General features: G+C 40.4%; 2 protein-coding genes across 2 annotated transcripts; one reads left to right on the forward strand and one right to left on the reverse strand.

Moving 5' to 3' along the window:
* The first annotated feature begins 1,231 nt into the window (after positions 1-1,231).
* On the forward strand, positions 1,232-3,501 carry LOC138589639 (putative gonadotropin-releasing hormone II receptor). The gene is made up of 3 exons (XM_069660033.1): positions 1,232-1,780; positions 2,114-2,318; positions 2,975-3,501. Exons 1-3 carry the CDS (start codon positions 1,232-1,234, stop codon positions 3,499-3,501), a joined length of 1,281 nt encoding a protein of 426 aa, XP_069516134.1.
* A 4,017-nt stretch (positions 3,502-7,518) lies between these two features.
* wdr93 (WD repeat domain 93) lies at positions 7,519-13,570 on the reverse strand. The gene is made up of 15 exons (XM_069660045.1): positions 13,460-13,570; positions 12,938-13,139; positions 12,643-12,707; positions 12,293-12,371; positions 12,106-12,191; positions 11,797-11,881; positions 11,445-11,550; positions 11,131-11,201; positions 10,539-10,628; positions 9,666-9,797; positions 8,745-8,952; positions 8,592-8,652; positions 8,318-8,474; positions 7,823-7,994; positions 7,519-7,663 (listed from the first exon to the last, which is right to left on the reverse strand). The coding sequence occupies exons 1-15, from the start codon at positions 13,568-13,570 to the stop codon at positions 7,519-7,521; spliced, it is 1,770 nt and encodes a 589-aa protein (XP_069516146.1).
* Positions 13,571-14,443: the final 873 nt, after the last annotated feature.

The raw sequence follows: 14,443 nt of genomic DNA on the forward strand, positions 1-14,443 counted from the left end.
AAGGTGGAACGCCTGAGACACACAGCACGCTCTGGACAGCAGAGGAGCTGCACAGCTGTTACCTGCTGCCGAGCAAAACTTAGAGCTGCTTACCTTTTGAAAACAAACGGGAACTGACAGCGAAGAGGCTTCCGTCCTGCTGGGATAATAAAATATTAGGGGTCCAGTAGCGCGAAAGGCTGAACGCACGGCTCTCTGCACTGCACATGGAGGTAAGTTTGCTTTTTCTCACCAGACGCTCACTGTAGATGGAGGTTACACAGGAAGGACACAAGGTAGATTTGAACGATGGTTTTTAATCTGTTTTGGGGCAACAAGTGCAAGTAGTGTTCAAGGTGGGAATTATATCCACAGGCCTGGAGTGAACTTTATTTGTGTTTTTGCAGAATACCATCATCTTTAATCGAGGTCAATAGGGTGGATGTAAAATCATTAAAATCAGATCTGTGTGACTGAAATCAGAAGCTACTTTTTCACAATGCTCTCTGTGGAGCACGTGAACAGTTTAACATTGTAGGGATGTGATCTGGTCATGAAAGGTTTCTGTTTTCTGCTTTACGCAGCATTTTTTCGCCCCTGAACGTGTTCTTGAAAAACATTTTAAGATTGATAATCAACAGAGAATGTCTAGTTTCGTCAATTTATTAAACTTATCTTTTATTTTCAACTGCGATAAAAAATTGTCTCAAAGAGGAGAGACAGCATGAGTGATTTGTGCGCGTGCATGCAGCCCGTGATTTTTATTTGTCATTAGGATTTTTTTATGTATTAAAGGTGAGCAAGTATTGCTATTGTCTTTATTCATCAGAAGACAAAAAAATCACAATGTATTCCCATCTTTTCTGTTCAGATGTTTGTATGCTTACTTAGGACCTGAGCAGCACATAAAAGTCATTTGTGGTTGAGCAGAGCATTTACACATCGGACTGTAAATGTTCTGTACTCATCATTTCTGTCCCTCACGGTTTGTTTGCTCTTTCCACCTCATTGCTTTTGTATTGTAAGTAAAACGAACATATATGCATATTACTTCCTCTTGATGATCCGCTGCATAATTCATTACTGGATGTTTGTATTTCTCGTTACACAAATGTGCTGGGATGGTTTGCTTCCACTTCCCAGCCTCTGACTCACCCGTTGCATCCCTCTCTGACTCCCTCTTATTGCTCCTCTCAGCGCTAATCTTCCTGCTGGATGAGCAGAATGCGTCGTCCTCTGCGAGCCTCAGAAGATGAACACCTCTCTGTGTGACTCTGCAGCCACCATGCATCACCTGATCACAGATCACCAGCTGAACACCAACTGCAACCTCTCCTCGCCCTCAACTAATTGGACAGGGGGGGGCGGGGCCCTGCAGCTGCCCACGTTCACCACCGCAGCCAAAGTCAGAGTAATCATCACCTGCATCCTCTGCGGCGTGTCGGCCTTCTGTAACCTGGCCGTGCTGTGGGCGGCGCACAGCGAGGGGAAGCGTAAATCCCACGTCAGAGTGCTGATTATCAACCTGACGGTGGCCGACCTGCTGGTGACCTTCATTGTGATGCCCGTGGACGCCGTGTGGAACATCACAGTCCAGTGGCTCGCCGGGGACTTTGCCTGCAGGCTGCTGATGTTTCTGAAGCTGCAGGCGATGTATTCATGCGCCTTTGTCACTGTGGTGATCAGCCTGGATAGACAGTCAGCCATCCTGAACCCTCTGGCCATCAATAAGGCCAGGACGAGGAACAGAGTCATGCTGAGTGTGGCGTGGGGCATGAGTGTGCTGCTGTCAGTCCCTCAGGTAAGGTCAGGTGTCCCGGCTCAGGACAGGAGCCAGAGGTCGGCACTGATTTACATAAGACAAGGGAAGAAACATGTTTTCTTTAAAAGCTGTCTAAGAAGTGTTTGTGTTTACATCTACAGAGGAACATGACCACTTTCTAAACTGTTGAAACCTTTGACAAAATGTCTGGCAGCCAGTCCTCACACCATCAGTCTGAACCAAAAACAAGAGCTTAATGCCAACATGTAGCTTGTACGGTCATTACAATAACCATGGCCAGCATATTATTTCATCAAAGTCATGCATTGATCTGTCACCAAATGTCTAACTGTGGTTCCTTTCCCTGCTCAGATATTCCTGTTTCACAACGTGACCATCGTCCACCCCGAGGACTTCACTCAGTGCACCACACGAGGAAGTTTTGTCTCTCACTGGCACGAAACGGCGTACAACATGTTCACTTTCTCCTGCCTGTTCCTGCTGCCGCTGGTCATCATGATCACCTGTTACACCAGGATCTTCTGTGAGATCTCAAAGCGTCTGAGAAAAGACACCTGTGAGTTCAAATAGAGTCTGAAGCTCTGTGGATCAATTGATATTATTGATTAGCTCTTAAAAACCACAGCTGTGGGTGCACAGTGGGTTTGACCCTCGTACTAGAGAAATACATTAACACTAATGTATCTATCAGTGAACAGATGAGAGCGTCGGTTCACCAAATTTAAAACATCTGTGTCAGAGATTCTTCCGCCAGACGAGTACAATTGTATGTTTGTATGGATGTGAGAAGAGCATGAATATATTTGTATTCCCAAATCCTTTCCCTGACTCTTCTGGATAATCCATAGAGCCCACTGTGTATGTTCATTAAATATAAAGTCCAGTTACTCTCAATAATACAGCCAGCTATGTAGTGCACAATAAGTAAAGCACACGGTTATAAAGAATCTTGACTGTTGCCCCATTTTTACACACAAACTACACAGTAACAGCAAGAGGTGACCTTCGGGGCAATTGTCCAACCTGGTGTCCTCATGTATAAAAAAATTAGTTTGAATTGCAAAGCCACTCTTCTAATTTTGAAGAATGAAGATGATCTTTTGTATGAAACCTGCATGTGTATTGTAGTACTAGCACTGCATAATGACACCTCTTTTTTTTTTGCATTTAAGCCTCTTAAAATGCTCACTATGTTTTCTGCTCCGCTCACAGTGCCCTCCAATGAAGTGCATTTGCGTCGATCAAAGAATAACATCCCCAAAGCCCGCATGAGAACTCTAAAGATGAGTATTGTGATCGTGTCGTCTTTCATTATCTGCTGGACTCCATACTACCTGCTGGGCTTGTGGTACTGGTTCTTCCCAGAGGACCTGGAGGGGAAGGTCTCCCACTCACTGACCCACATCCTGTTCATCTTCGGGCTCGTCAACGCCTGCCTGGACCCCGTCATCTACGGCCTTTTCACCATTCACTTCAGAAAGGGGCTGCGGAAGTATTACTGCAATGCCACCCCGGCGTCAGAGCTGGATAACAACACGGTTATAACCGGATCTTTCTCTTGTGCTGCTAACTCTTTGCCAATGAAAAGAGAGGTGAGCCCCGGCAGCCAGGAGAGGTTCGTGTTGTGCAGTGACAACCAGAGCAGAGCAGAGTCGTCGTCACCGAGAAGCAGCGTTTTAACAGCAAACAATGATGCAGAGAGAGAGCCAAACCAGTCCAGCCCTGAGAGCATCAAATGAGGGGAGTAAACGCTCCCTGATCATTTTTATAACTGTTGTATTATTGTTTTATTTACTGTCTGAGTATCTGATGTGTTTGGCCTTTCTTGAATATTACGTGTCATTTTGCCGCATTTCACAAATTGTAACATGTTTCTGTGTAAAATAATGTAAAAATCTGCCATTGGTTGGAAAATACAGAAGCTGTGTTTCCTTGAAGAGGGGAAAACACACACAGACACAACTCCAACATGACAAGCCTCTTATAGAGGAATGTTTAGTGCTCTGTTAATTGTAACCTGTGTTCATCTTGAATTAAATGTCTCCCCTGGGATTTGGAGTGTCCATTGTGTTGATATTCAGAGGCAAATTACAACAGAAAAAATCATGCAAAGTTGTGTTTGGCAGCAATGCAGGGGACATTTCTGTGCAGATGTCTTCTGCACACACACTACTCTGCGTCTGTCGTGATGTGTGGCTGGAGGATCCCAGAGGAGACTGCTCTCTGTAATCAGTGATGATTCAGAGTCTGAATAGAGAGGACATTTCTACCCCTGAATTGTGACAAATTTATTTGTGGAGGGGTGAACAAATCACATCATTGTCCCCAGATTTTGAAAAAAGATGCATTTTTCTTTTATTGTTCACAACAAAGAATGGGTGATAGAGGTGGTTCAGGTGCAGTGTCTTTATCTCATCTGGTTCATGCAGGTTGGAGGTTGCCATAACATGTGATTTAAATGGTCTGTCAGTGAAAAGCGCAGGAACATCAGGTCTTACAAAATAGATAAGTAGATGGAAAAAGTATTTCATGTGTGACATGTATTTCATCCTTACAAGGAAAGTTATCTAGGTCGCTGCCTGCACACGGCAATAATTTTACACTGAGACAAGAAAGTGAATCGATCTTCTAAACTGATCTCTTATTAACTTTGTCTGCATGCATTAACTGTTCCTGAATGTGAAATCAAGATAAATGCGAAACAGGAAAATGTCCTCATTTTAATATGATCGGGGACAAAACATTATTTTATTATCTATAATTACATTATTATTCATTTCTCTATTTACCAATTATTCGCCCGGTCTACCCTCAAACATGCCCATCTCAAATGACAAGAAGAAGAAGAAGGGTTTTTTCAGAATGATTAATTGTTTTGTCTGATTAACAATTTGAAAGCCAAAGTTATCCAGGTTAAGTTCATAGAAGAAGAAAATAGAGATGACCTCAGCTGGCATTAATACCTCAACAGTAACTGAATGGGGTTTTTTTAAACTAAGCTTTATTTCCATTTGCAGTCTCATACAAAAGAACAGGATACAAAGATCACATTGTAAATGTAAGTATCACATATCTTATTTAGGATCAATTCATAGAGGCATCACAGACACAGGCCCCAATTTGGCCTCATTCTAACCAGTGCAAATTACCCAGATGTTTAACCAGATATATCTTCATATGTGCGCAGAGGTAAAGAAAGAAAAGATAATCAGGGGGAAATCTCAATTAGTTAGTCACTATACATACACAGTTGTATCTGTATACATGGCTCCAAAACATGTAGACAACACCAGTCGAACTCCTCCTTCACACTGAGATTAGTTGATCCCTTAATCGATTTGTAATTGCAGTTTTATCGGTGTCCACCTAATATTGACAACATCAGTCCTTAGTTGGAGATTAGCTGTTATGCTTTCCATCCATAGTTGGGCAGTCGGTGGCTTTGCATTTCTCCATAACACTGTAATCATCTTCTTTGCGATCCGCAGCAACACCTCAAGCAAGTGCCTCTGGTATTACTGAAAGTTTTAACCATTAGAACTGCATGTGAAACATCCATCTACCTTTGTTTTTAGCTATTTGAACTGTGAACATTTCCATGATCAATCTCTTTAAATGTTAAAATTGGACCCTGGGAATAAATGTATAACCCCCTTCATTAGGAACCCTGCCATTGACAATTTATGCTTTTTTGTTTGTATCTTAGCCAAAGGAAGCACAGAGCAACACATTTTAACATGAAACTCACCAAAAACAGGATCAGTGTCATGAGTTTCTAGTTTAGTTCTGGGTTTGTCTTGTATTTCGGTGTTCAGTTATTATTGTTTTACATTGTCACTTTGTCTATTGTCATGAGTTCTTATCGTTTAGTTTTGTATTTAGTTTATTCTGTGCTCTTGTCAGTAGTTAGTCTTGTTTAGTTAAGTATTTCACTTGTGTCTCTTTGGTTAGATCATTTCCTGTTTTACTTTGTCACCTTGTCTCCCGTGTCGGTCCACTTCCTGCCTTTGTGTTTCCCGCTTGTTTGATTATGTGCCCTGCCCTGATTGTTTTCACCTGCCCCTTGATTGTCTCACCTAAGTTTATTTAGTCTTTGTGCTCCCCTGTCTCTGTGCTGGTTCATTGTCTTTGTTGTGTTACCTGTGGACTTTTGTCATCCTTGTGGAGTTTGCCTGTTTTCTCGTGGCTCCCCGTTGATGCTCCTGTGTGTTTCCAGTTTTTCCTTTGGATTATTCTTTTACTTTGACTATGAGACTTTTTGTTCTACCATTTGGTTTTCCGTTTTGTCTTTTGTTGGATTCTAGATTATGTTTTTGCATTTTTGCCTTTTGTTAATTAAATCGTATATCTAAGGCTGCACCTGGGTCCTTTACCATTTTATTTTTACCCAAACCGTGACAGTCAGTGATTAAAAATCAAGTGTCTAATGAAGGTGCTCAGTGTAATTTGAGGGGCTGATGCTGGATTGTTTTCACTGATTGTTTTTCTAGAATGAATCTGATGTCGACAGTAACACCTGCCAAGCTCTTTGAATGGAGCACCTGAGCTTTTATTACGCTCTCAATGACTTGTGGCCTCTTGGCATTAATCCACAGTGAAGTTTTATAGAAATTTAAATGAGGCTTTAACGCACTTATTAAAATCTGTATCAGTATCATTTTCATTGGACAGAGACACAAAAGTATTGTCTGAAATACAAATGATGCAACAAAGCAGATAAATGTGTGATAAATGGGGCGCCACACAAGTGATCAAAAAAGCACTCTGAACAATGAAGGGAATAAATGAAACGGAGGTGTTTATTTCACTGACACCTGTCTAAACTCTTATCGAGAGAAAGTTGCTGATATTGAACAAAATGGTCTGTGATAGATGATCTTCCACATCATCTCACCTGTTTTTATCTAATTTGTTGTTACCCTCTAACTCATTAAGTGTGGATATCATTTAGTAGCTGATTGTGCTAGTTAAATTTGTATAGGAATTGAAGTTTGACAAACACAAGTAGAGGACTAATGCAGCTAATAATGCTGCCCACCTGTTTCTTATGTGTACATGAATCATCTTCTCTATGTAATTGTAAAATATGCCTTTAACACAGAAAAGTAGTGATTGTTCTCACTTTAAATTTGATTTCATATTGGAATAACTTGATCAAGTAGCCAAACAATTGCCATCAAACTGTATCAGCAGTCTGTTTAGACTGTTTAGTTGCACAAAACTAACCTCTTCTTTTGTAACTGTCTGACTGAACCTGAACTCCCAGTTTCCCAGTCAAAGCCCTGAATGGGTCTTTTTCTAAGACTGCAGCATGACAGAATATAAATCTTTAATCACTGATGTTTGTAACGAGCATTCTAAGAAAACTCTCTGCACTCTGTCCTAGTTTTTTTTTAATCTTCTGACATTAAAAACATGACATATGAAACATTAAAGGACCCCAAAGGCAACAAAATGCTAACGTGCCATGACTAAAAACAACCCAGTCACAGTCAGCCTGAATATACTCATCTTTGAAAATACATATGAGAAATGTCCTCGCAGCACCACAGATACAAAAATCTTAATATGTAATTTAACTGAAGACTACAACCTCATGCAAAAATGCAGCATCAGTACCTCCAGTCTGTTTAATTTAATCTTAAAGGAAAATAAAAAAGGGAGATACGGTTGTGGTGGTGGAGCAGCCTTGCAGTAGAGATGGTAGGAATAAGAAGATGCTCTAGAGCGACATAAACTGAACATGCACACAGACACTACACACGTTGTACCTCTGGACAAACAAATTGTTTGCTGCAGTTCTTCAGCTGGCTGCAGCTCTGCTGGACCTTCACTGCAGTTTCCTGTAGCTGCTTCCATGTCTGTGTTACAGCTTTGTTCCTTTCATCGGCAGACAGCGCTCTTCACATGGAAACACACGACAAGACAATAAATATGAAATGCTTGTGCTTTCTCCTAGGGACAGAAGTCATAACTTCTGACTAATGTAGTGAGTAAAACTATGAAAATAATTGGACATGTATTCAGATTATAAAGACATAAAGACACAAAGAATGAAACCTTTGCTGAAGGTAGAGATCGCAGCTTTCTTCCAGAGTGGCACGGCTCACAGGAGAGTCTGGGAGTGAAACAATATACTCCTTTGTGATGTCACACTCCCCAAAACGGAAGATGAAAAGCTGACTCTGGCGTCCTCCTTCAGAAGAGGCACTGCAGCTGCGGTTCTGCTCACCTGCGAAAGACATGAAAAACCTTCATGACACTATTTCAGTTACATGTAATTTGTAAACCACTAATCCCACTTTAATACTTTTTCTCCTGAAGCTGCCAAACAGTTTATCATGGTTTTCTTATTTTCTTCAGTCTTCTATCGCTTCAATTAAAAAACATTGCTTGTTTACCCATTTAAAGGTGCTTTTGCAGAAGGAAACTTTCTGATTAGTAAAATAAAAGAATGTGTACCATTAAAATCTTGCTAAGAGACGCACTTTTCTACCTTCCGGACACATAGCTATATCTCCTGGGAAAAAAACAAAAATGTGGCACTGTGTTTACCTTGTATGAAGAGGGTTTGCTGTTTGCTGTGCAGAGCATAAACAGGGCTGCAGGGAGTAGCAATCAGATGAGATGCAGGAGGATGCAGAAAACACACAGTGGTTTGGTTGATAACATCTTGGATGAGCATTTTTCCATTTCTTTGCATCAAGAGCAACTAGATGAAACGAGGAAAATAAGATTGCAAGACTGAAGAGCGAAGAATTCTATTACTGTAACTTCTTTAAAATATTTCTTCTGTATTAAGTGCTTTCCAGTGTTTATGGTGTTTTACCGAGCTCTTCAGGAATGGCACGGGCTCAGTGACAGTTGGAAGGTCCCTGCTGTCTGTTGGCCTGTGCAGATACAGGACATTTTATTTTTCAGACTGAAAAACGTTGAAGCATACATTAAATATGGAAAGTTAAAAAAAACCCAAAAAGGTAACCTCTCTGTGAGCTGCTTTGTGCAGGATTGTGCCCCTCGGCCTGTTGTGACTCTATGAATGACTCCACTTTTACACAACACCAAAAGATGGACTTCTGCTGCTGTGAACGTCTGAGAATCATCGGCAGACTCAGGCAAGTAATCCACAAACTGCACCCTGCAGAAGGCCCTGTCTGCTGCTGACACTGAGACAACAGACAGTGGAGACCCTGAAAATGAATCAGAAAGACCAGAACGTTGTTTACATTACAAACATTTAACAAGCAGAAATGACTTTTGTCAGTTGTTGTTCCCTCTCTCCACATCTCCACCAGCTAATTGAGCCGTATTATCAGTTGTCAGGAAATATGAGTGGTTGTTTGTAGAGTGTTTTTAACCACAGACATGTTTATGAATGCAGACATGATGGCCTCCTTTTAAGTTCTCACAGTGATTGCTTCGGAAAGAGGTTGAGTAAATAAACTGTGGACTTGTAATTAATGGCATTATCAGAGAAACAGCTGTGAATTAGCTGTCAAAGTTTTTTTCTCATATTTAACAGTTATTTTTTGTAACTTTTGAAAATTATTCTTTGATTTTTTTGCCTTAATTTCATGCTGAGTTTTTTAGTGGTATTTCTTCTCGTCAGTGTTGTACCTAACTTTTGTAGGTACAGGGAAACAGTGGAAACTTTATAATACAGCCCGCACCCCTCATCTTACTGGGTACTTACAGGGTAAGTACAGTGTAGGTACAGTGTAGGTACAGGCAGTGGCGACCCCAGGATTTTCTCACAGGGGTGGCCGGAGATGGCCACAGAAAATGTTGGGGTGGCACACCAAAACCAAAGTTATATACAGATGTTGAAAAAAGCACCATCTCGCCACAGCATTAAGGTCAGTTTGATCAACTTTACAGACACCTCACTTTAAGGTAAACTCACCAGACTGCCTGTCCCAGACACACACCACAGCACCATCGAGCCCAACAGCTAAGTAACGTGTGCATCTACTAACTGCAGAGCAGAGGATTTCCTTTGCATTTGGCCACAGCACATCTGGCAGGGGTTCCACATCTGTTTTGAAAGACTGGTGATCAAACCCAAATGTGTTTGTACAAAAAAAATACAAAAACACTGTCGACGAGAGCTATTCTGGGATCTCACTAGAGCAGCATTGCATAATTCACAGTTCAAAAGCCTGTAGAAACAAGCCATTTTAGCTCTTCTCTCTTTCCCTCCCTAAAGATACTCTTTACTCTGATTGGTTAGCTGGCCAGGCCAGCTGAGGGGTAACAGTTGATACTGACACCAATTTTAGAGGGAGGAATTCACCCATAACCAATAAGGCAGCTGATACTGTGAATTTTTGAGCTGGATTTAAAGTATAGCCCCTTCTATGTGAATCGATTCTAAACCCATAATACTTTGACAAGCTAGACGGGAGACTGCTCCTCTCACACAAATTACTTTAATACAGAATATTTAACATCATTATACTTTGTCAACCAATTCCAGAGCAGTCCAGCTACTGCTCGGCTGATTCTCTACCTAATGTTCTGCAGACAGAGACGGTGCCTGAATAAGATGACTGTATAAGAAAGTTTGAAAACCTAGTATTCAGGGCAGTCTTACTTAAACATGAGTTTACCTATATTTGAAACTTTGCCTGTGTTTAATATGAATTTCTGACATTGTAAGACAATACATATGACACGAAATAAGAAAACAATGGGTCCCATAACAGCAAGCAATGCACTTTAAAAACATACTTGTGTGCAACCAGAACACTTGTCTCTGAACTAAGAAATACCCCACCTGGTTTGTTCCTCGGTACCTTCTGCAGCAGATACTGAAGAAGATTGTGGCTGCCACTCCACCACACACAGACAGCAACAGGAAATCCTGCTGAGAAAGGGTCAGAGATTACAGAGGACGTTAATATAGTCAGAGCAGTATAGACTTAAAAATGCCCTTATAAGGAATTGAACAATATTAGGGATATAAGCCATAGGAATCAATTAGTGGGGGATCTGCCATTTCACCCAAGATATGATAAAACACAAAGACCTTCTTTATGATCTATTATACTTAGATCTGCACTATAACTTCTATTTTTGTACTTTGTATTTTGTACTGTCTTTTTATATTTTAGCTGTTTATATTTTATCTTCACTTTGCTTTTTAATCTTCTTTTACCATTTGTTTCTTTGCTTTTGATGTCCTGTGTAAAGCACTTTGAATTGTCTTGTTGCTGAAATGTGCTGTATAAATAAACTTGCCTTGTCTATCGGTCTGGAAACTTATGTTCTAAATGTTCTATACGGGACAGTTGTTTTATATTATTCTTCAGCATAGAAAATTCACATATTCCACACTCTCCAGCACCTTCCCTCCTCCATCCACAAACCTGGCTGAGACTTTGTTTTACTGTCACCAGGAGACTGACCACATGGCAGAAGAAAGTGGTGGGTGCAACGTCTGAAAACGATACAATGTGGCTAATATGAGACAAGAAGAGGGCTGAGCATCTACATTCACATTTAATGATTTACATTATTCACAGGCAATGTTATCAAAAGCAAAGAGCATGTTTACACAGCATGTATTAAATTGACATTATAGCAGCTAATTTATGGCATGCTATTAGTACTTGTATAATCTTTATTGTACCTTTGACTTTCATTTAATTTCTTTGTTTTTCCTGCATCTGTACTGAAAGACTGTTCCTCCCATTGACCACTGCTGTTGGTGTATGAGTCCAGAGCCAAGCAATGTGTGAAAAAGTCAGTCATGTTCAAATCCTCCGGTGGATCCTGTAGAGCCATCCCTGAGAAACAGCATAACAATTTGGGGATTCTGCTCAAATAACAGCAAAAAAAGAAAAATGTCTTTTTAAATTAACAGTATGTATTCACACACAGAGCTACACTACATACAGGCACATACACCTCTGCACCTACACCATCACTTCAACGAGCATACGGCGGCATAATAGATTTCTATTGTTTATTTATATACAAAAATGTATTCAAACTAAAATTTGAATACATTTTTGCTTTAGATGAAATCATACCTGCTGGAGTTTTGGGTGGCTTGATTTTAATCATCTCTGCCACATTAGACCATTTCACATCCAGCTGTCCCGATGAGTTTTGGTCCTGAGGATTAAAAAACAAAACAATCCAGATGCCTTAAAGTTAAAGAACTTGTGATTTATTGTCCCATAGTAGTATCTGATCCTAATCTGAGTATCACATCATTTGTGCACACATTTAGCATTTTTTCACTTTTAAAGTTGACAAACAAATTTTACAAACACACATCATTAGATGCCTAACACACAATCAAAAAAGTAGAGGAGGAGTTAGAGTCAGTAAAATACCTGTTTTTGTGATGGTGCCTTCTCTAACTCCATCAGCCATGCTTCTGAAGGGAAGTGATAAACTTCAAGCCACACAGCACCATTGCCTGATGGGAGGGGTGCAATTCACATGACTGGGTATTTGAATGTACAGTCTTTGACTTAAAAATACAAAATACAAAGGCGGGAAAGTAAAGTCCTTACTTACAGCTCATGGATGCAGCTCCATAATCTCCCCCTTCAGAAAGGTCAAATTTCAAGCAAATGCTCCTTTTGTTGACATTGTCCTGATATGAAAGAGTTTTGAATCTGTTATGTATTTATTTCTTTAAGTAAGAAATAATTCCTTTAATTAATTATTAAAAAAAACACATTTCATTCTGCAAATAGAAGTTTCAATCACACTTAAGTACCCTTATGAATAAGACATAAACACATTCTTTCTTGTGGTTGAAGTAAAAATCAAGATTTCTGCTGTTTTTTTGTTGCACCTATAAGAGCTTGGTGGACAAATACATCATGAGGTATATCTCAAGAAATTACACAGACAATACCTACCATGATGTTAATAACACTGAGGAGGTGAATGCCTTCAGAGTGATATGCAAAGACTCTGGCAACACCTGCAGGGAAAGAGTAGCTGGTGTCAGTATGACGTACATTTTATAACATGTTTCTACACCTTTAAAAAAATATCTTTTTTCTTTTCAGTTTTAACCTTTCTTTTCTAATTCACAGGAGTTACTGTCTCAGTTCAAGCCAGTAATAGTCTCTGAAGTTAGGATCCAGATGGAGTGTACAAATCAAAAACTGTTTCAATCTGTTTCTGTGTAATCACTGGCCAACTACTTACCCATATCATCAATAGTGCCAAGAAGATAGATCGTATCGCTCATTCTGGTGATTTGAATAGATGTGATTTCCAGTGTGTCCTGCAGCCACTCTGCCACACAGATCAGAGAAGATGCACACCACACAGACAAGCCCCGGGAGTGACCCAGACTGAGCAACCTGCCATCCTCCGAGCAAGCGAGGCAGTTGGTGCTCTCTGGAAGCTGACAGATAAGTCACAACAGACTAAAATCAATACCTATATTTGTTATTAAAAGTGAAGAATTTTCATTCGTTCAATAAAATGAGTCAGTTATTAATAATCACAAATAATCTTGACATGATTTGACATTATTCAGAATCAGAATCAGTTTTATTGGCCAAGTATTTGACTGTGGTTTTCATTGACTTTCAAGAGTTATTAAAGACAATACAAATTTTAGTAAGGTTTCAGCAAAATGTTCTATCAAGTATTTGCCCGTTAACACGTACAGTATGTCATGGACTCATTTCCAGAATTAATCCGACAACTCCCCATGTGTACCTGTGCTGCACTGGACAGCTCCAGAGTTGGTGTTTCCTTTCTGGGTGTCTCTGTATTGCAAACTGCTGCCATACCTGATTCTGGGGTACTTTTGCTGGTGGACAGGGACATCCTATGAACACAAAGTATTTAATAATAAGAAGAAGAACCAGATACAAAATACCAATAGGTGGAGATGGTTATGGTTGTTAATGTACAGATGTTATCAGTAATACTTTCCTATGTATATACAGACATACTCTGAGATTGAAGAAAGACTAAGATTAGAGGACAGAAGAAGCAGGACGACAGGTATGATGACACAGTCAAACGACACGGCAGGATGACAGGTGTAACAACACAGTCAGACGACACAAAAGGACGACAGGTGTAACGACACAGTCAGATGAAACAGTGAGATGACAGGTATAATGACGCAGTAAGACGACACACGAGGATGACAGGTATAATGACGCAATAAGTTGACATATCAGGACGACAGGTATAGTGACGCAGTGAGATGACACATCAGGACACAGGTATAATGAAGCCCACAGATGACACAGCAGGACGACAGGTATAATGATGCAGTATGCTGATATATCAGGATGACAGGTATATTGACACAGCAAGATGACAACCAGGACCACAGGTATAATGACGCAGTAAGATGACACATCTGGACAACAGGTATAACGACTGAGTCAGGCAACACATCAAGACAACACAACAGGACAACAGGAATGATGACACAGTCAGATGACACAAAAGGACGACAGGTGTAACGACACAGTCATACGACACAACAGGACGACAGGTATAACAACACAGTCAGACGACACATCAGGGTGACAGGTATGACGACACATCAAGACAACACAACAGGACGAAACTATAGGACGACAGGTATAACGACACAGACAGACATATCAGGATGACATGTACAGGTACAACGATGGAGTCAGGCGACACATCAAGACAACACAACAAGACGACAGGTGTAAC

Source organism: Semicossyphus pulcher, unplaced genomic scaffold (genome assembly GCF_022749685.1).
Source record: "Semicossyphus pulcher isolate SPU_LCO1_2020_fin unplaced genomic scaffold, fSemPul1.0.p SCAF_1, whole genome shotgun sequence".
NCBI lineage: Eukaryota > Metazoa > Chordata > Actinopteri > Labriformes > Labridae > Semicossyphus > Semicossyphus pulcher.

Excerpts from the sequence above, each read along its gene's own strand:
- wdr93 (XM_069660045.1), bottom strand. The coding sequence starts at position 13,570 with ATGTCCCTGTCCACCAGCAAAAGTACCCCAGAATCAGGTATGGCAGCA. Across the intron at positions 12,708-12,937 it reads TGGCACTATTGATGATATGG|GTGTTGCCAGAGTCTTTGCA; the intron begins GTAAGTAGTTGG and ends CTTTCCCTGCAG. Across the intron at positions 11,202-11,444 it reads AGTGGTCAATGGGAGGAACA|ACGTTGCACCCACCACTTTC; the intron begins GTCTTTCAGTAC and ends TATCGTTTTCAG.
- LOC138589639 (XM_069660033.1), top strand. The coding sequence starts at position 1,232 with ATGAACACCTCTCTGTGTGACTCTGCAGCCACCATGCATCACCTGATC. Across the intron at positions 1,781-2,113 it reads TGCTGCTGTCAGTCCCTCAG|ATATTCCTGTTTCACAACGT; the intron begins GTAAGGTCAGGT and ends TTCCCTGCTCAG. Across the intron at positions 2,319-2,974 it reads GCGTCTGAGAAAAGACACCT|TGCCCTCCAATGAAGTGCAT; the intron begins GTGAGTTCAAAT and ends CTCCGCTCACAG.